The sequence below is a fragment of the Cyprinus carpio genome, chromosome A3 (genome assembly GCF_018340385.1).
Source record: "Cyprinus carpio isolate SPL01 chromosome A3, ASM1834038v1, whole genome shotgun sequence".
Taxonomy (NCBI): Eukaryota; Metazoa; Chordata; class Actinopteri; order Cypriniformes; family Cyprinidae; genus Cyprinus; species Cyprinus carpio.
The window spans coordinates 23,474,783-23,497,211 of NC_056574.1; the positions used below are offsets into that span (position 1 = coordinate 23,474,783).

Consider the following 22,429-nt stretch of genomic DNA (forward strand, 5'->3'; position numbering starts at 1 on the left):
AGTGTTACTAGAGTGAATCCATGGTAAACGATGGTGATTTGTTGATTGAAAAGTCTTCTGAGTGTCTCGTTGTTCTCCTTTAAACTAGTTTAAATCACATTCATTTGTGTTTTTTGCTGAATTCAAGTACTTCACACTGGATCTCACAGCGCTGTTTAGAGTCGTGTGACAAAGACTTATCAGACAGCGATTAAATGCATCTGCTGCTTGAACTTTGAGCCGAGTGGATAAATGCTCAGTGTGGCACGATTCAAATGAGTCACGCGCTTTCATTTGTTCATGAGCATTAACATTTATCGAAATCATGTTATCATTTTATCGAGGAAAATTATCATTATCGTTTTATCGTCCAACCCTACAGTAGGTCTTTTGTACCCCGCTGTGAACCATTCATTCATGAGTCATGGAAAGCACTGATACCCTGAATATACCTGCATATTATTTACACTTTATGCTTTTATGTCTTTATATTTTGGATACATACGGTACCATTACAGTAATTTTACAGTATGTTTGTTTGTTTTTTTAAATAAAGAAATGAATATTTTTTATTCTACAAGAATGCATTAAATTGATCAAAAGTGACAGGAATGCCATTACATTGTTACAAAAATTCAAACAAAAGTTCAACTAAATGCTGTTCTCTTGAACTTTCTATTTATCAAAGAATCCTAAAATATGTATGTATAATATCACCTTTTACACAAAAATATTAAGCAGCCCAACTGTTAAATACTAGTTAAACTGTGGTAATATTAACAAATGTTTAATAAGGACTAAATCAGCATATACAGTAATAAAATAAAATATACATGTATTAAATTTGAAATCATGTTTCATAGAACAAACATTACACTGTATTTTTGAATAAAATAAAATGTAGCCTTGGTAAGTATAAGAAACTTCATTAAAAAACATTGAGGGAAAAAAAAAACATACTTTTGAGGTATTATTTTGCGCCTTTGCACACTGTACCTCAATCAGTAACTCAGATTATGCTAGATATCATTTAGCATTTCAGTAATATTATTAAAATGGGTATTATTACTTTTAAACTAAAAACAGTCAAATTGTGGTTGAAAAACAGACTTACTACATTTCTAATCCCTTTAATAAATTACCTTAAAAAGCTTTAATGCCTTTCTCAGAGAAAGTCCTTGCAGGTAATTTGACTAAAAAAAAAAACTTAAAAGCCTGGTGGAATGCTTAACAAAAATAAAGTCATTTGCAGTCTTTTATGGTAAAATTTAATTATCATCCAAGCTTAACAAGTAGCAAACAGAAGTTACAAACATAAAGGCAATCGAGAGAAGTTCAAGAATCCATGACAATCTTGAGGTTCTTCCAAGAACCACCAGTTGGGAATCCCTGCTCAGTCCTTCTTCTCTCTCTATGCATATGTGCATTTCCATATCTATTTTGATTCTTTCTTTCTCTTCCTCTCACTCTCACATTCACTGTGGTGTTAATTAGCAAAGGTGTCTGTTCTGACAATGTAGAAAATCTATTATTCTCTCCCTCCTTTCCCTTCCTCGTGTCAAATGACTGTTTCTGCTCTTTCTATCCACTTCTCTTTTTTCTTTCCTCCTCTCATATCCTCTCCGCTCCTTCTTTGTCCATCCCTTTTCCCCCTTTCTCTCCTCTCTCTCTCTCTTTCTTCAGGCTTGTCAAAATGGGAACTCTCAACACTTAGAGCACCTGCTTTTTTATGGTGCAGACTCCTCATCCCAGAATGCCTCAGGAAACACTGCCCTGCACATATCTGCTTTATATAACAAGGTATAACTTCTGATTCTGCCCCCCAAAAAAAAAAAAAAATATCTTGTTGAAAATATCTATCTTACACCAGCATGAATTTTCGGGTTTGTGCTGACTAATGCTGGTTTGGTGCTGGTCAAGCATTGCCATGCTCTTCACCTGCATGGTCTTTGCAGTGATGCTTTAAAAATCCCTGTGAAGATTTCATTATTTTGTGTACAAGTGGTTTATTTACCAGGGTACTAAAGTTGAATGATGTATAATGCTTGTTATATTTTGGCCAGCATCAGATGGCTTCAATGTCTTCAGGCTGCTATTGTCTAATTTCACCATTTAGGAGAGTTGTGCCCGCATTCTGTTGTATCGAGGAGCCAATAAGGACACAAAGAATAACAGCGGGCAGACCTCCTTCCAGGTAATAATGAGACACTTGCAGATTGTTATTTCAGTTTGTTTTTGAATGCTCTGCATATTATTAACAGGTTAAATCAAGTAATTAAAGAAAATTAAATTCTAGTACAAACCCTCTTCCAACCTTATGTATGTAGTTAATTTAAAGGTGAAGAATGTAATTTTTGGATCTTAAAATGCTACCTCCGGTCTCAGTTTAATATGCAGTGATGACTATAAGTTTATTAATAATTATAATGTCTAAAATTATGTAAATGTCATGATTCTGCTGTACACATCTCTGATGTCAAAACCAGAAAAAAAACTGATGATCTTTGTAATCATATAAAAATGGCGTGATTCTTGATAGTTATCAGTGTTTTGTTGTGATTGTAAACATTTTTTTATTTTTGCACTTTAGTCTGTTGATGCTAATGATACAGAAATAACACACTGCTGTTTTGTAGCTTGTAGTATGTTATTGTTTTTGCATGCCTTGCGAGTCCCAGATGGTGTGAAGCTGCAGCGAGCCGAAAGAGTTTTAGCTGTGACTGTGATCATGCGTTTGTGTTTAATATAAAAGGAAGTTAATGCCTGTGTGTGTTTAATATTGTGTTATTCCCAAGCCCTGTGCGTCATTCACAGATGCAAATATTAAGTGTGTGTGAACTTCTTTTCTAGGTGGCTGTGATGTCTGGCCATTTTGAGCTGGGAGAAATCATTAAAAACCATCGTGAATCAGACGTAGGTAAGGAGCAGAAGTTTATTTTGGTTGTGCCGGTATTTTTATTCTGTGTGAGATAATTTATTTGCTGTTCAAAATGTGTGACATTTGGAGCTTGATACTTTCATCTCTCTTTAGCTTTCTTGCGATTCACATAGTCCCTAACACAGTTCCCTGCTCCCTAGACACTCAGCAGAAGATCTGTTGAAGTTCAATTCATTTGTAATGCTTTGCAACATCATGGAGTACAGACCACATGTGCAGTGTACGATTTTACACTTAAGATGGCTAAATATCCTGTGAAGTGAATTTTGCAGGACATTATTGGGCAATTAGAGCATATTTCTGTCTCTCTCGGCATCTGTTCTCTCTCTGTATTACTGTTTCTCTCCTGATTTGATGTCAGTTCCCTTTGTGGAGTCTCCAAAGTATGCCCCCCAGAGGATGGAGAGTTCTCGTACTCTTGGATTGCCCCATCCTCATCCCTTCTTGCGGGCCAACAGTGACAACAGCATGAATGTGCCAGACTGGATTGCTTTTCCCAACGCTGCTGGATCAAGCCTGGTCTCCGTGCAGGTAAATTATTATTATAATTTTTTTTTTCTAAAATTTTATTTATATGTGAGCAAATGCTACCATTCAAAATTTATATATATATAAAATACTTTTATATTTAGCAAGGATGCATTAAATTGCTCAAAGTGAAAGTGAAAATATTTCACAAAAATAGTAAGATAATAATAAGAAATATTTCTTAAGCTCCAAAACAGTTCGTGAATGATCAATGGCTGATGAAAATTCTGCTTTGCCATCACAGGAATAAATTACATTTGAAAATGTATTAAAATAGAAAAAAGTTATTTTAAATTGTAATAATATTTCACAATAATTACTGTATTTTTGATCAAATGAATGCAACATTGGTAAGTATATTTTCCTTGAAAAAACTTACTGACCCCAGACTTTTTAATAATAATATTGTTTAAACAATTTTTAAATAAATACTAATTAAATACAAAAATATGTAAAATGTGAAAATTATAAATTTAAAATTTGAATTCATAAAAGCTGTCCATTAGCATGGGAGTAAAGAGACTAACTGGGCCATGCTAACCAGCCATGATAACTTTGACCCTTCAGTTTGACACAAACTTTAATTGTTATTCTTCATATTTATGTTCTAATTTCATTGTTACTCATTGTGTTTTTGTGTATCTGTCAGGGTCTAAAGCATGGTGGCACCTTGCGTAGCTCTAGCAGTCCCCGTGGAGCACGAACCCGTTCCCCGTCCCGTGGCCGAACAGGTGACCGAGACGATCGGAGCCGGCAAACACGGGGAAGACAAGGGTGAGAAAGAGAGAGTAGAAAGAACAAGGTTATAACTTGTCATTCAGCAAACTCTATGCCTATATCACCATCAATATACACATCCAATGAAGACGGGCACCTGAATAAGTAGAACCAGTAATAAATGTTCATAAATGAATGTTAACCCTGTTGTCGGATTCGTGTGCCTTTGTACAGAGCGGGCTCTATCAGTAGTCAGGGCACAGCAAGCGGGCAGCGGCGGCGTCTCTACAGTGCCGTGCCTGGCCGTGTGTTTGTGGCCACCCGCTCGCACTCTGCCCAGGGGGACCGCGAGATCAGCTTCAACAAGGGAGACAAAGTCAAAGGTGAATAGATGTGCGTGTGTGTGTGTGTGTGTGTGTGTGTATCTGTGTGTGGACAGGAACAATGATGTGCGTTGTGTGAACGTGTGTGTATATATGTCAGCAAGAATACCATTAAATGTGTGTTTGTTTCTGTATGTTTTTCACAGGTGTGGATAAACGTTGTCTGTGTATGTATTCTGGTGATATGTGTTGGTATGTCAGTATATGTCTGTTTGCGAGGAATGTCAACGTGCATGCGAGTGTGTGTATGTGTGTGTGATTCTACAGTCCATGTTTAGATCTGTCACCATAGCTTGCATATATGCATGTTTCATCATGTAAACTCCTAAGTGATAGTGATTTTGCATGCAATTTGGGATTAAATTTGTTTGTGTGTGTCTGAGAGGGTGTTGTGTGTGTGTATTAGGGGCGTCATGCACCTATGTTTTTTAAGGGGTACCAGGGATGATAAGATGATACCACAGAAAAACATAAACAGTTTTGATGGTTAATTATTTAAGTGTGCAGGGGGCCCACATAGTAAATATATTATAGAAATATATATATTTCCTTACAATTTATACAGGGGTCCCATGGTCATGAAAAACTGGAAATATTAAGTAATTTCCAGGCCTGATTAAAATTGATTAAAAGCAACACTAAAGACATATAAAGTGTTGCAAATGATTTCCATTTCAAATAAATGTTGTTCTAACTTTCTATTCATCAAAGCAAAGCAAAAGTTATTTTAAATGTTATTGAATAATTTTTTTTAACTGTATTTTTGATGCAATAAATGCAGCTTTGGTTAGCATACAAGACTTCTTTTAAAAACATGAAAAACATTTTACTGACCCCAAACTTTTGAACAATAGTCTATAGGTATAAGTATAGCCAGCCCGAAAATTCATGCTGGTGTAAGATAGATATTTTCAACATGATATTTTATTATTTGGATTGACTTTTTTTTTTTTTGTGGCAGGATCAGATCAGAAGTTATACCTTGTTATATAAAGCAGATATGTGCAGGGCAGTGTTTCCTGAGGCATTCTGGGATGAGGAGTCTGCACCATAAAAAAGCAGCACCATAAAAAATCTTTAATTTTTTTTCTTTTTTTATTAAAAATAAGAACTAAGATACACAATATAAATACACATAATAATGAATAAATATAAGAATAAAACACTATATAAACTTTACTGTATATATGATACACAGATTCTTATTAGAGCAACTGTATCAAAGTTCTTCAGTCAATAGCAGTTAGTGATTTTTCTCTTTGTGTTTTGTTGTTTTATTAACATTGAAGGTATAGTTCGCCCAAAAATGAAAATTCTGTCATTATTTTCAAGTTGTTTTAAACCTGAATGAGTTTCTATCTTCTGTTGAACATAAGAGTTATTTTGAAAAATGTGGATAACCAAATAGTTGCTGGTCCCCAGTGACTTCCACATATGTTTTTTTTTTACTATCAAAGTCAATGGGGATGAGCAACTGTTTGGTTACCCACATTCTTCAAAATGTCTTCTTCTGTGTTCAGTACAAGACTGGAAAATGTCAAGTCATGCAATTTCAAGTAATCAGTGGAAAGACTTGAAGAACTCGATTGGACATAACAAATGCAGACATAATGACTGATTTCTGCCACAGTATTTTAAACAAACACTTTTTTACCTTCCATACTCGTGGAGCTTAAATATAAGAGATGGTAGTTCAAAATCCACTTGGCTCATAAATGTGTCTGGTCATGACGCTTCTGGTCTATATGGTGTGTTTTTGTTGCTGTACACTCTTCATATGTTTACTGCTCACACACACACACACTGTTGTTTTTCTCTCTTGATTCTCTCAGTGTTGAGTGTGGGTGAAGGAGGCTACTGGGAGGGGACGATTCGAGGGCGCACGGGCTGGTTCCCCTCTGACTGCGTAGAGGAGGTGGCTCTCCGGAGCCTGGAGCCTCGTTCAGGTGAGATTCCTCTCTCTCTCTCTCTCTCTCTCTCACACAAACACACACAAACACACACACACACACAAACAAACACAAACATTACACATGTAATAAGTATCAAAGACATCCACACTAAACTAGAAGCTGTCATTTTGATAGTTCCAGATGAAGGTGTAGGACAGTCGGACTGCCACAGCATCTCTGTGATGTTGTGATGTCAGACTTGGTGAGGGAGAGCAGCTATGATGACTATTAATAGTTTACAGCACTACTGGAGTGTGAGAGAGACCGATTGTTCCATTTCACGCTGGCTAAACTCACTGTGGTTTGGGCCACCACCCTCTGTCAGAGTGGGAAACTTCAAGTCAGACATGTATTTTCTTGTCATGCTGTAGTTGCACCCTCACACACCCAACCTCATGATGATGTGGATGCGGTTGTGTGTGCGTCTTTCAGAGAGCCGCAGTGATAGAGCCAAGCGACTCTTCCGACATTACACTGTTGGATCCTACGACAGCTTTGACGCACCCAGGTAAGAACACTTTTAGAATTTATGGATGTGCATTGCTGATATGTTGTAATGAAAGACTTTCTGCTAAGAAGACCAGTTTAGAGTTTGTTTATGCTGGTTTGGTGCTGATTTAGCTAGGGGACCAGTGTAAAATACTCACTAAAGCATGAAATACAAAAATTAAAGCTAAAACAAATTTGACAACAAAAATTGCGGTCAAAGGAATTCTTGCTGGTTAAGGTAGTTAAGAAACATCGAAAATGCTCATTTTTTTCAAGATACATATTTCTTCCTATACAGATACTTTTCTCACAACTGTCAGAAACTGTCAAGAGATTTGCGTTCTTTATCATCTACTTGCATGTCTCGTGGGTTAGACTGAGTTTCTTTCAGCACGTGGAGAGTTTTTTGTCGGTTCTTCTGAAATGCTGCAGTGACTCACCTGAGGAGGCCTTGGCACCTTTTCTAGTGATAGACTGAGGGGCATGGAGATGGAGATACCAGTGTGTGATTTATGCATCTCAATATGGAAAAAAAAGTATAGAGCGGACATTGCGTCACTGAGAGGCGACATATTTTTTCCGGGACGGCCAGTTCTTTAAAATCGGAATTTCTCTGAAATAAAAAAATCTTTGGAGACTTTTGAGATATTGTAAGTACACAACTAGAGGAAATATATCACACTGTGCAAGTTATTTTCGGAAATTTTATTACAAAATTCCTACATATTGGAGCTTTAAGGTTCAAAAAACACATTATTTTCCACATACTGTACATTATTGTTTCTCCTCTAGGTCCTGCCTTTCTGAAACGCATAGTTTTTTTTACAAGGCTCATCGGTCTGAAACGATGAAGTGCTCTAATTGGCCAGCTATCCAGTGCAATGTGATTGGCCGAATGCCTCAAGCATGTGACGGAAATGTTATGCCCCTTAACATACTGTGATGCGTGTCCCGGTCAGAACGCCGGTGCTACAAGACAAAAACAATAAAACTCTTTACAAACGAGGCATCCAGTGGGGACATACAGTAATTACTGATTATAATGACTCATACTGTGTTTTTACGCATTTGCGCTGCGTATCGAAACGACAACGGCGAGAATCAAAGTTACTTGAACATTTGGGCGGCGTTATGCAAATCTTCCCACATTGTGATGTAGACATGTGGGGGCGTGTTTAAACGAGGCGTTTTAGGAGGGCGTGGACGAGTCTTAACTTTTAAAAAGACTATCTCTTTGGGTTTGAGAGTTTAGTCTTTGCAACTTTAGGGCTCTTATCTATTCACGAACAGCTTGTTACACTCCAAAGAGAAAGGGAAACTTGAAATCGCATCATATGACCCTTTAAAGCCCTTAATATAAAGCATGTCTCATGTTTAGGACAAACTGGATTATGCACTTAACTGGATTACCCAGAACAGCTCACACTGTGTCCTCCGCTATTTTTCAGATGCGCTCTTTTCAAACTGCAGCAAAGTATATCAATATAAATGGTATTGCCTCATATTGATAAAAATAATATTGATATATTGTACAAACTCAACATACCGCCCTGTCCTGCCAGGTTGCTCTAGGGAACTGTTCCTGTAATAGATGTACGTTAGACTACTATACAGTAATTAACTTAAAGGGACAGTTCAACCAAAAATGAAAATTCTGTCATCATTTACTCTTATTTTGTTACAAACTATATGACTTTCATTGTTCTGCGGAAAACAAAACAGAGAACATTTTGGTAACCGGTTTTGATAGCTTTTCACTTTCACTGTATGGAAAAAAAAAAAAAAAAAAGAGTCAAAATATCTTCTTTTATGTTCCATAACAGAAGGTTTATTTCTCTTTATGTGACTGTCCCTTTATGATCCATTTCATAATTAATTTTATATATTTTTTAAGGCTTTCAGTCTTTTTGTTTGTTTGTTTTAGTTGTTTTCCAATAAACACTTAATATTTTTCTAAATATAACTAAGATTTATTCTAAGACTGAAAAATTATTTAAAAAATGATTGTAAAGAAGAGTTTTTTTTTATTACTTTTTTTTTTATTTGTTAATTTATTTTTTGATAGGGTAAGGTGCCATTAATTTAAAATTAAAACACATTTTTGCATTTCAGTATGCTGCTTTTCCATATTGGAATGTTTTTCTCTGTGAACATGCACTAGGGGAACGTGTTTGACCACAGCACTATTGTTAGATGTGTCCTTTGTCACATCTAACAATACAGTGCAAGTTAAAAACCTTTATTTTTCATTCCACTGCCATGCATCTCTCATGCATCCATGTAATCTACTTTTGTAGGATGGTTCACATAAAATGTGTTGTCTACCCAGGACCATTTTCAGGGGCTTGGGGAAACGTGGGGAGCTACTGAGGTCCTCTATGGTGTAGTCTACTCACTGGGCCTTAGGGAGAAGGGTAGGGCTTAAAATATTGTCCCAGCCCCTTTGAATTTAAGTGACAGCCCCATAAAATGAAGCACTTTGCGCAAGACTGTAATATCTGTTTTTGGTGGCAATGTTGTAATCTGACTCACTCTCTCTCAGTCTGTCGCGTGCTGGTAAATTAACACTGCTGTGCTCTTTTCATTAGCACCTCACAGTAAACATAAAACTGCCTCATGTGATGTCATTCTGTCCCAGTCACAGAGAGAGCTCACACTCATCTCATCCCAGCAGCCTGCAAGACAACATAATACAAGCCTAGCAAATTATTTACATACAAATATACTCATTATAAATCATATTTTTTAATTTATAGTCTGAATCTTGCTGGTCACACTCGCTTGCTCCCATTCACGCACATGTAGAAATACACTAACAAACACACAAATGGATACTTTTTACTGTGTTTTCAGTTTCTAATAATTTTTTCACCCCTCTATTTTTGGCTTTGTCACCCCCTCGTCCCGCTCAAACTCTCCCTTGCGCTCCCTCTCTCTCTTTTAATTCCTCCCATTTTACTCACCCCCTGCACTCTTTCATATTCTCTCCATCACCCTCCCACCCCTGTGGTGACTCCATCTGGAGGTCAGACTATGAAGGGCACTAAAGAGGAAGGGAGAGAGAGAGAGAGAGAGAGAGAGAGAGAGAGAGAGAGAGAGAGAGAGAGAGAGAAAGAAAGAGATGAATACATGGATGAATAAATGGATACAGAAGCATCTTGCAGCTATTAACATGACCAAAGGAAAAAAAAAAACTTTATACAGTTTGAAACATGTTATGTTAGTGTAGTAGTGAACTTTTTTTCATCATGCATTTTGCATTTTAGTGTCTACTGATAGACAGATAGATAGATAGATGAAACACACACACACACACACACACATACACATATATATATATATATATATAAATATATACATGCATAAATCTAGTATATATAATTCTACATATTCAAAATTACATTAATAAATTTTTGAGCTCTATAAATTTGTACTTAATGTTTTATTAATGAACATCAAATAACAATCAAAAAATATATTTGTAAGATTATATTAACCTAGATTAAAATGCTATAAAAACATTCTTTCTTTCTGTTCATCAAGCTGTCTCTATTGTTTCTCCAGCCTCTCAGCTCTTCTGTTCTCATCTCAGCTCCACGTTTCCAGAACCCCACATATCACTGTGTCCTTTCTGCCATCGCTTCACCACCTCCGTCATTGTCCTTCCCTCGCAGAGTCATTTTAATAGCAACTTCCTCTGTCTCCATCATCCTTCTCTGCTCCTTGTCTTCCTTTGGTCTGTGCGAGCTCAACTGTGTCACAATTCCAGCGTCCCTGTCCCTGAGCACCCTGCAGCAGTCTCTTTTTCCCTTCCCAGCACACGTGATCTCTTTATAGGCCAGTGATCTGTGTAATAGGGTCAAGGACGTACAGTTTATTCAGGTAAAAGTTCACCGAAAGAGTCCTCACAAACACGGCTGCGCAGTCTTTCACTGAAAACGTGCCAGCAGGTTTTCTGGCATCGATACAGATATGGGAACACGTGTACAAATACATACTGTACTGTACAGGCACAAATATGCCTTCTGCCACTATCCACACTTCCTTACCCCCTCTCTTCCTGCTGATTCTCCCTCTCTTTTACTCGCTCTTGCTCTTTCTCCTCTCCTCTCTCTCTCACTCTCTTCAACACACACATACTCTGAATGAACACCGGTGTGGTGTAGTCTACCATGCTGGAGGACAGAAAGAGTGTGAGAGTTGTAGAAAGAGAATAAGGCAGTAGATTGTGGATCCAGCAATGCCGTAGAGAGCGAAGGAGGCAGAGGGAGACGGAGGGGGAGGGCAGCAGGGACCAACATCGACATCCAACGAAAGAGGCTTTGACAGAGATGATGTGAGTTCTTTTTTTTTTCTTTCCGATTTAGCTCTCTTCCTCTTCTTGTCCATGTCTTTCTCTTCTCAGTTCTCTCATCTCTGACTGTGTTTCTCCTGAGAGATGCGTGGCTACGTTTCCCTCTTTTTCGATTCCCTCACTCACTCTCCACCTCCATTCATAGGTTCTGCTTTGTTTACAGACATTGTTAAAGAAGAGGGAGGTGACAGGGGGAGGGGGAGGGGTCTCTCTCTACCTCCTTCTGGTGGGTACATTTGTGTGCTTGTTTTTAAAGGGATAGTTCAACCTAAAGAGTCATCATTTTGTTCCAAAACCCTATGAGAAGATTAGCTGAATGACCAAGCTGCTCGCTTTTTTTAGATTAAAGGAGACTCTACTGTAAAATGTGGTAAACTGCAATTGTTACCTTAAAGAGCTGTTTCTACCCATTAAAATTAGTTTAATATATTTTGGTTGATTCAGTGCTATTAAATAATATTTTGGACCTAAAACAAGTTCATTTAGAATAGACCAGTTAATTTACCTTTTTATTTCCAGTGTAGGGCAGTGGTTCTCAAATAGCATCAGAAACCCTCTAAGGGGGCTTCAGGAGAACTTAAAACTATTTAAATAAGGACAAAACAATTATTAATATAAATATTTATTTATTTATTTATTTATTTATTTATTTATTTATTTATTTATTTATTTATTCAGTAAATCATGAACAACTAGAAATGTCATGAAAATGCATTGGTTAAAAAGAGTGATAACCCTGAAGAACAACTCTTATTAAACCTCTCAGAACATTCAAAGCTTATTAAATCAATTAATTACAATTTAATTTACTGAAACTAGGAGTGTAGGCTCTTGAAATATTTTTTTGAGGTTGAGAACCACTGGTCTAGGGTCTGTCAAGCTCCATAAATTACCAAAACAATATTATTTACAACTTGTGCACTATTTTCTTCATTGAAAGCCATATGATAAGATTTGTGTGAAGATTTGTCATGATTCAAATTCAAAGTTGTGATTTACTGAAACTCTTGCTAAGTAAGGAAAAAGTGCTAAGTGCTTGTAAGGAAAAGTACAGCTTGGACATTTTGTTTCCCAAAAAAAAAAAAAAAAAAAAACTCATATGAGTGTAAGTAAGTGATGACAAAATTGTAATTTTGGGTAAACTATCCCTTTGACAAAAGGCAGCATGATTTTAGTGGTTTTCAGCCTCTACTCAAGGTCATTGCAGAAATAAGAGGCAGTGTCAGTGTAGAACTATGATAATAAGAGAGGACAGAAAAAAATAAAGGTCAGAGAGGGACAGAGTGTGATAGGTGTGGGAGGACAAGCAGAGGAAGAGGAAGGAACAAAGGTCAGATGGACAGAAGGCAGAAAAGGAAGCAGATGGGTGTGGAAGTGTATGCATCTGCCATGGTCCAGAGACAGGAACAGAGCAACAGGTTCGGAGGAGGATGAAAAATACACCGCAGACAAGAGCAATACCCACATACACTCCCGATAGCTGCACTATCAGTCGGTCGTGTGAGTAAACAGATCCGCTCGGCTCTGTCCAGTGGCTAGTGAGATTTATATTAATCTCTCTCACTCTTATTGCTTGTGTGACAGTGATTACTCAAACATGTACCAATGGTACACGGAGCATGGTGGCTAATGTCACTGACCCATGGTCTGCTTATTAGTCTGATTAACATGCAGAGACTCTTAGACCATTACAAACATTGAGCTCATTAACACGCCAATTACTTTTTTACAGCTAATTAATTTTATGTAATTACGTATATTATTTTATTCAATTATTAATTATAAATCAGTCATACTTAACACTGCACAAAATACTTATTGTGTTGTTTTATGCATTTTAAAGTTAACTTAATTAGACAATATCCCTTACATTTTTGAAGGTTTTACAGTAACTTTTTTTATTAATACTTTTAAAATACATTATGGAATGCAAATTTAGTCATATTACTAGGATGTTTTTTGCAGTAAATTTTTAAGACCCCACGAGTTTTGTGTCCCTTAGTCCATTAGAAGATAAGTTTAAAAAAAATTTTAAACATTTTTTTTTTTTTTTTACTAAGGAATATGGTCTTCATCTCTTTCAAACTGAATAAAAATGTTTTATCTAAATGTTATCCAATGTAATTACATTGTGTTTGCAAAGGTATTATTTAAGAACTGGTTTGAAAGCAAGAGACAATGTGATTACTAGGACAAAGAAAAACTTAAAGGTGATATTTCTGACAAGTATACTTTGTTTTTCCATAAAAATACTGTACACTGTAAATACTGTATACTAGGAATATAACGCTACCATTCAAAAGTTTGTGGTCAGTAAGATTTTTTTAAATAAATTAATTCAGCAAGGAAAAGTGACAGTAAAGTCATTTAAAATTTTACAAACAAATTATGTTTAAAAATAAATCACAGTTTTCACAGAAATATTGCTGCTTTTAACATTGATAATAGTAAGAAATGTTTCAACATATTAGAATGATTTCTGAAGGATCATGTGACACTGAATACTGGAAGAATAATGCTGAAAATTCAATTTTGCCATCACCAGAATAAATTACATATTAAAAAATATTAAAATCAAAAAGTTATTTCAAATTGTAATACTTTTATTTAATATTACTGTTTAACTGTAATATTAATACAAATAAATGCAGTCTAAGTAAGCATAACGGAGTTCTTAAAAAAAAAAAAAAGAAAAGAAAAAGCTTACTAATCCCAAACTTTTGAATAGTAGTGTAGCTACTGGTTTAGATCAGTTGTTCTCAACTAGTGGATTGCAGGCTGAAAAAGGGATGGGGTTTGGTCGTAACAGTAGGGGGAAAAACAATGCTAGATGCACATATAGTAATAAAAAGCAGCTAACCACTGAATTGAGTAAAGTTAGCATGTCTTATCATTCTTAATATGGCTAATACTAAAAAAATATTTATCCTAGTGTTTGTTCCATGATTAAGGTCAGTAAAGTCACACTTCTGCTGTCTTGACTATTGTATTTGTATGTACAAAATTTTCAAAATGACCGAAAATCCAGATATCACATTCCCTCAGACTGCTGTTTTATATGTCAATCAGTATACAATGAATCCAAAGATTGTGAATAAGGTTGACCACAGGCAACAGCATTGAAAAATGTGTAGCAATAAAAGACAAATGTTCATTCAGTAGCTGGTGATATTGATGTAACAGGCGGACGGTGGTTCAGAGCTGTAGTGCTCTACGGCTACCTGACAAAAGCACTAGAGAGTGCTCTATCTCTCTCTCTCTCGTTTGTTCCATGTCTCTCTCTACCTCTCAAATGCTGCTGCCAGTTTTATGAATGGGAAAACAGTGACTAGTGGAGGCAGTCATAGAAACATCGCTCTGTTCAACTCACATGGCTGCTGAAGAAGAGAAGAAGAGGCAGATGTATACATGAGAGGGAGGAGTAAAGAGCGACAGAGAGTGTGTGACAGTGAAACTGGTGTTTGGCATTTCAATTGCACCTTCCCAATGTTTTGATCTCCTACAGTATTCTGCAGCAGGTGTGCATATGCACACATTAGCCATGTGCTGTTTTTTTTTTTCTAACTAAACAGGCCCTAGATAAATGCTTGTGACCATTACGGTGCGTCTTGCTGATTTTTTTAAGTGTCTCTCGCCATGAGTGCACTGTTGGGTTTTTGAGCTGGAATGATGTGTTAAAACAGTTTAAATGCTGTAACAACGTGTCTCAAGACACCTGCCATTCATTCCTAGCTTTATTAAAATGCTAAAACGCTTCCTGTGTGAATGGCCTCTCTGCGTCCTTTACATTCAATGCATGCATTAGCTAATCAGCAAACAAACTCAGTCACCTCAAGCCCCTCTCCCTCTCTCCCTTCATCAAATTACATCAGTTCTCTCCTCTTCCATGCTAAACCATGTCTTCCAACCACACATTCTCTCTCTGTCCCTCTATCTCACCCTCCCTCCCTTTCTTTCTCCTTGCCTTGCAAGCTCTCCCTCCTCCTCTGTCGCAGTCACAGTGAACCATCGCTCTCTCTCTCTCTCTCGCTCCCTTTCTCCGTCTTAAGTATGAAAGGGTTGGGAGAGATAGGCCCTCGTTCTCACTCTCTCCGTCTCTCTCTCCTCCTCTCCTCCCCTTGCACGGCTCTCGCTTGCTGTTCTCTGGCTGGAAGAGGAGCAGCAGTAGGAGGAGGAGGTGGAGGAGGAGGAGGAGGGGGGGGAAATGGCGATGGGAGGATGCGGAGAGGAGGATCTCTCTCTCTCCCTCTCCCTCTCGTCATCCTGGCCGTCGCTAGGCCCTATGAATCGCAGCGTCTGGTTCATTTACAGGTACTGGCTGTTTTCATGTTTTTCTCACGGTTGGTAGGGAGGGAGGGAGGTGGGCTAGAGAGAGCGCTGCATGTGTGCAAGGAATGAGCCGGAGTGATGGAGTGGATCGACAGGCAGGGATGTGTTGCAATACACGCGTACGAACGTGTGCGTGTCTATGTGCAGAAGAGTGAGCGCTCACTCGTGCATTAGCCAGCGTAGCGCGTCTCCACTGCTACATGCGTGTGTGTGTCTGTGTGAATTGCAGCTTCTGTCTCTGTTAACGGCCGCAGAATACAATGTCTGCCTCCAGCCAGATACACCGCTGCTTTGATGGACAGAATGCTAAACCGGTGTGTGTTACTGCGTGTGTGAGCATGTGTATGTGTGTGTGGGACGGAGAGAGAATGTGTTGGGCTCTCTTAGCTGCTGATTTAGAGGAGTTTGCTTCACTGGACGGGATTGATGCTTTTGGGTTCTTCTGTTGGGTGTGTGTGTGATCATACACACCGTATGCATGATTTGCATGTGTACATTCAAGAAATTAAGAATGATCACTCACAAGGGGACACTTGTGCTGGTTTCACGTAACCCCTGCTGCTTTTATTGTGGAATGTGCTCAGTTTGATGTGGTGCTGATCTAGTACAGTGTTTTTGTGCGATGTGCAGTGATGTTATCATGTGTTGGCTGTTATTAGACCGGAAACTCACATCAAGTTTGACAAATACAACTTTGGCATGTTATAGTCCCTGCAATATGGCTGGGTGTTGGTTGGTCACTATGAAGATTGTGTAATGTTTTAATATTTGTATATTGAGATTGCGTAGGATTCACCGCATGCACAGTAGTTACGGATGCGGCTACTCTATAAACTGTCTGTATCACTGTATATATAGGATTAACCTAATGCTCATAATGTGTGAGATGTCTGTAACTTTAAATAGGGAGTGCCAACTTGAAGCGAGACTATCACTTTCTGCACATCAATTCATTCCTGGCTTGTTTTCGATCTGGGCAGGGATGAGTGGGTGAAATGGAGAATGGCCACCGTTGGCATCCCTCTGTGCAGGCGCGATGGAAGATATGTGAGGAGGAGTGCGGACGGACTGTTGGAGAGAAGAGAGGACTGAGATAGAAAGCAGGGTAGGAGGTGACGCACAGAGGAGTTACTGATAGAGTTCACAGGGAGATATGAGCGACCCCCTGGCCTCGGGTCCCTGTTCTCTAAGAGGTTCAAATAAAAGCTTTTACATTTGGCTTTTAGATGGAGACTGGAGCTTGTAAGCATTCAAGGAACGAGAGAGGAGAAAAAGAGAGAGAGAAATGAACAGATGGAGTGGGTTGAGGGCTGAGCCTGTGTACAGTGTGACTATCAGCATGTGGGTACAGTATGGTACAGTTGAAACAATATCTCACTAGCACCTGACTGGCACCTGACACACACAAGCACTCACACAGACTTAGAGTGCAACCAAACTGGCAACACAGATACTATGGCTTCAAAGTGACACTTTTACTTGGCAAAACAAATATTTTTTTTTCAACATAGCCCATAAAGATATTGCATATATACAGGATGAATCCAAAAATTAGAATGTCATGGAAAAGTTCATTTATTTCAGTAATTCAACTCAAACTGCGAAACTCGTGTATTAAATAAATTCAATGCACACAGACTGAAGTAGTTTAAGTCTTTTGTTCTTTTAATTGTGATGATTTTGGCTCACATTTAACAAAAAACCACCAATTCACTATCTCAACAAATTATTATATGGTGACATGCAAATCAGCTAATCAACTCAAAACACCTGCAAAGGTTTCCTGAGCCTTCAAAATGGTCTCTCAGTTTGGTTCACTAGGCTACACAATCATGGGGAAGACTGCTGATCTATCAGTTGTCCAAAAGACAATCATTGACACCCTTCACAAGGAGGGTAAGCCACAAACATTCATTGCCAAAGAAGCTGGCTGTTCACAGAGTGCTGTTCCCAAGCATGTTAACAGAAAGTTGAGTGGAAGGAAAAAGTGTGGAAGAAAAAGATGCACAACCAACAGAGAGAACTGAAGCCTTATGAGGATTGTCAAGCAAAATCGATTCAAGAAATTGAGTGAACTTTTTTGAGCATTAAGAGCCACAGAACTTGCCTACAGTTGTCGTATTCCTCTTGTTAAGCTACTCCTGAACCACATACAACATCAGAGGCGTCCTACCTGGGCTAAGGAGAAGAAGAACTGGACTGTTGCCCAGTGGTCCAAAGTCCTCTTTTCAGATGAGAGCAAGTTTTGTATTTCATTTGGAAACTAAGGTCCTAGAGTCTGGAGGAAGGTTGGAGAAGCTCATAGCACAAGTTACTTGAAGTCCAGTGTTAAGTTTCCACAGTCTGTGATGATTTGGGGTGCAATGTCATCTGCTGGTGTTAGTCCATTGTGTTTTTTGAAAACTAAAGTCACTGCACCCGTTTACCAAGAAATTTTGGAGCACTTCATGCTTCCTTCTGCTGACCAGCTTTTTGAAGATGCTGATTTCATTTGCCCACACTGCCAAAAGCACCAAAAGTTGGTTAAATGACCATAGTGCTGGTGTGATTGACTGGCCAGCAAACTCACCAGACCTACACCCCATAGAGAATCTGCGGGGTATTGTCAAGAGGAAAATGAGAAACAAGAGACCAAAAAATGCAGATGAGCTGAAGGCCACTGTCAAAGAAACCTGGGCTTCCATACCACCTCAGCAGTGCCACAAACTGATTAATTAAAGCAAAAGGAGCCCCTACCAAGTATTGAGTACATGTACAGTAAATTAACATACTTTCCAAAAGGCCAACATTTCACAATTTTTTTTTTATTGGTCTTATGAAGTATTCTAATTTGTTGAGATAGTGAATTGGTGGGTTTTTGTTAAATGTGAGCCAAAATCATCACAAATAAAAGAACCAAAGACTTAAACTACTTCAGTCTGTGTGCATTGAATTTATTTAATACACGAGTTTCAAAATTTGAGTTGAATTACTGAAATAAATGAACTTTTCCACGACATTCTAATTTATTGAGATGCACCTGTATATTACCTGTATAAATGTTTGCAGGTTCACTGGGGTTGTGCCGATAGATAGTATCGTGTATTGTCGATAGATCACTTATGGCTGATACATTTGATGATATTAAGACAATGTATTATTATTATGATGATTATTATGATTATTATTATCAGGCTAGTATTTTTTTTTTATATCTAATTAATATTATGGCTTATTTGTTCCATCATATTTCTTTATACACGTTTTAACAGTGTTGCTGTAGAGCATTATAACCAATCACACACGATTCTGTTGAGCTTATGAATGCAATGGCCAATCAGAGGCGTTCAGATGAGTCATCACTGAAAACCCAAGGTTTTGATGTCGAGTGTGCTCGCTTGCTGACTGAATTCTGCTCCCTCGCGAATTCTCTCGTTATAAACAACAAAGTGCAGATGTACGATGTAAGTATACGAGATTTATTCATCATACAGTGTAGATAGCTTCACTTATTATAACGACATAATATAAGCATTGGTAACATTAATAACTAGTAGTAACTTGCGACGTTTTATTAAATTGTTATCATGTTAAATACTAATTCAGTCATAATACAAATATTTTATTATATGACATCCATATGCTACTTGACTAAAAAGATATAGGCTAATGTGCAACAATATTCAGTAGATTACACTAACATTAGGCTGCTTTTAGCCTTACCCTGGAGTTGGTTCACTCTTCGCCTATGAAACTAAGAAAGTGAATCATTAAATAATCTGGGCGGTATATCGATATATTTTTTACTAACGATATGTAGGCTATGTACATTGTGTGTACGTGCGCTGTTTAATGCGTTTGAGATCTGCTGTTTTCCTCAGTGCTAAACTTACATTTCACAGGTATATTCTCCATCTTTAAATGTTTGAAAGTCCTCAGGAGTGGATGAGCCTCCTGCATGCGATTCTCTGCCAAACTTTACAGATTTTAGTGAACGAGCGCGGCCACGGGCATGCGCGCCAATCAGAGTTACGCAGTGAAATAATAACGCAATAATAAAAAAATAATAATTACAGTAAAATATACATTTTGCTAAAATATTTCTTGTTGAATAATAAATGTGCCATATGTAGAATTTTAAACCTACAAGTATGTGTATTCTTACGATAGCAGCAGCCTAACTGTAAAGTTAGAATATTGTAATTGGATAATCAAAATACTAATACAATTAGTGTGTGCTTTTTTATTTTATTCATTAATTATTTTTTATTGAATTTAAGTTCTGCCTTAAGAAGCATTATGTTTGTTTTTAAATTGTAATGTTGCAATGTTAGAATGTAATGTGATTTTAACCCTTTGTATGCATATAGGCTATTATATAGCATAAAGTACATGGTTACATTCACTATATTTGTTTTAATAGCTTTTAATATGAACATTGTTTCACTGGAAAACATTGGGCAGGATGTAAAATAAAAAAAATTCAAATGAATACAAATATTTTTTTTCATTCAAATATCAAAATGTGGAAAATACTGAGATATATAATATATGTCGCAATTCAACTAGAAAATACAGAGACTTTTGGCCATATTGCCCAGCCCTATCTCATATTCTGATAGGACGATATGACTATAGAGCATATCTCCCAACACTAAGGCTCACTAAACTAAAGTGCCATACCTGAAATCCTACACCACATTTCAGGCTCTTAATTATCATGATTTTCAACCCAAGGGCAGCCAAGGGCATGCTAGGAGAGTGTTATAGTTTAATACACTCACACGTGTAGTGCACTTATTAATATACAGTATGCGGGTTCGGTTGTGAGTCTGTGTGTGAGTCTTGCTTGATTGTTTTCCACTTGCACAACTGCAAATTGCACTTGTACAACAATTAACATCACAAACACAACACTGGCCTGAATCTCTCTTACACTGACCTTAGAGTCAAACCCTGCCTTAATGCCACTGACACATTAAGATTCCCCAAAGCACTTCATCCTGGATGAAATAAGACACATGGCTTTGGGCTGTACATGCACACCTACAGCGTTTGGGTTTGGAGCTTTATAGCACGAAGGCAGCATTTCTGATGGCGTTTATCAGAGCTGCTGCACATGATTCATGAAATCACTGGCCATATGACTCATGGACTGGCAGAGACACTGTTGGACAAACAACCACACTGACTCACTAACACAGTAACTGACTCATCTAACTCGCTGAAACCTATACCATCTAAGTATCAGCATAACTGTCTACTGACTTCAGACACTCACAAATATATCAGAGCAGTGACTGAATGACAGTGAGTGATATAATGACTGAAGGAACTGTAAATCATTTCAACTGCTCATGAATCATTCTGGAGTTCCGTATACACTCATTAAGAAGCATAAACATATGAGTTGTGTCCAAATGACATACTATACACAGTGCACTTATACTATGTACTCAGCTGTCTAGTGTATGATTTTTTTTTTTTAATCTTCCAATTTTGAAGTCTGACAAACGGCTCTATATTCTATATAATGAAAACTGCAACAGTTGAGTGCATAAAGTGTGTTGGTTTTTGAAGTTTACACATCACACTAATCAAACTATTAATACAACAATATATACTACAATGTGTAAAAGACACACACTACTGTGCAAAAGTCTTAGGCCATTAGTATTTTCACCAACAAAAAACGGTTTCAAGTCAGTTATTTCTATCTTTTTCTGTTGCATGTCAGTCGGAAATATCAGTTTACATTTCCAAACATTCCTTTTGTTGTTAATTGTAATAATCCAGTGAGATTTTTGTATGCAAAAGATTGATGTACTGTATAGATCTCACAAGATCTCTGTGGATTCTGTGTCAAATGTTCAGTGTCTCTGCAAGCCTCTGAAAGATGGATTGAGATTGGATTGCTCCACCTTTTACTATTCCAAGCAAACAGACCTTTGCCTTAATATAGACGTGATCTCAGACATAATCAGGCTTTTGCCATTTTTTTTTATATTCTTGCTGTGGCCAGCTATGTACTTGGCCCAGCTTACACTGGTTTGATTTTGAAAACATTATGCTGGGGTGTTTTATTGAGATCCCTTCGAGGTGAACATTGGAATGCTGAATGACTAATTCAGTTCAATATGGTTGCCAAGTGTGTGTACTGTATCACACACTGTGCATGTCTACATATTGGTCTGGCTAGTTCTTATATCCAGTTCTGGCCGTTGCTCGGGCAACCGCCAACATCTCACTTACAGTGCCCATTACACATACAAACATCACATAGAAGATCTGCAGTCTCTTTTTCCTAACTACAGGACAACTTGATTGTGTTACTGCAGTGGATGGACTTTTCCTGCCTGTCTTCTGCTGTGTGACCTTAGAGCTACATTCAAGTTTGGCACAATATTGTGACTCGGTCCATACCCCTAGTCTCTCCCTTCTGGTCCTTGGGCAGTGAAAGGATACAGTTGGTTAAGTCTCCTCAACACAGAGCTGAAGGATGGGGATATTGTGTTCTGAACTGCAGTGCACTTGTTGACGAAAGATCGTGGATGCCAGAGTATTGTAAACAAAGCTGTGGTGTCAGTCAGATGGGCTCTACTGTGAAAGGAAACCATTAGTGGGACAGTTTTCAGTATTATAGGAACAGGAAGTGTACGCCAACCAACAAATGGCTTACTTATATAATATATGTGTAAAACTTACACTACCATTCATTTTGGGTGGGTTAGATTTTTTTTGATTAATAGAAAACTCAAAAGAACACCATTTATTTGAAATG

The 22,429-nt window shown here is 37.7% G+C and overlaps 1 protein-coding gene and 1 long non-coding RNA gene across 10 annotated transcripts in view; one reads left to right on the forward strand and one right to left on the reverse strand.

The window, feature by feature from the left end:
- LOC109055600 (SH3 and multiple ankyrin repeat domains protein 1-like) overlaps positions 1-22,429 on the forward strand; it is an 85,035-nt gene that overhangs the window by 45,227 nt on the left and 17,379 nt on the right. For all 9 annotated transcript variants that reach the window (XR_006154906.1, XM_042725085.1, XM_042725072.1 and 6 more), the window contains 8 exons: positions 1,663-1,779; positions 2,096-2,173; positions 2,830-2,896; positions 3,279-3,448; positions 4,095-4,219; positions 4,397-4,545; positions 6,378-6,491; positions 6,930-7,005. Coding sequence is in view for 8 of the 9 variants with exons in the window: in XM_042725085.1 (XP_042581019.1) it covers positions 1,663-1,779; positions 2,096-2,173; positions 2,830-2,896; positions 3,279-3,448; positions 4,095-4,219; positions 4,397-4,545; positions 6,378-6,491; positions 6,930-7,005 (896 nt within the window). In the remaining variant the exon portion in view is untranslated. The remainder of the gene's footprint in view (positions 1-1,662; positions 1,780-2,095; positions 2,174-2,829; positions 2,897-3,278; positions 3,449-4,094; positions 4,220-4,396; positions 4,546-6,377; positions 6,492-6,929; positions 7,006-22,429) is intronic.
- LOC122137511 lies at positions 9,259-11,759 on the reverse strand. The gene is made up of 3 exons (XR_006154917.1): positions 10,484-11,759; positions 9,950-10,029; positions 9,259-9,661 (listed from the first exon to the last, which is right to left on the reverse strand). It is a non-coding gene; the product is annotated as an uncharacterized LOC122137511 (long non-coding RNA).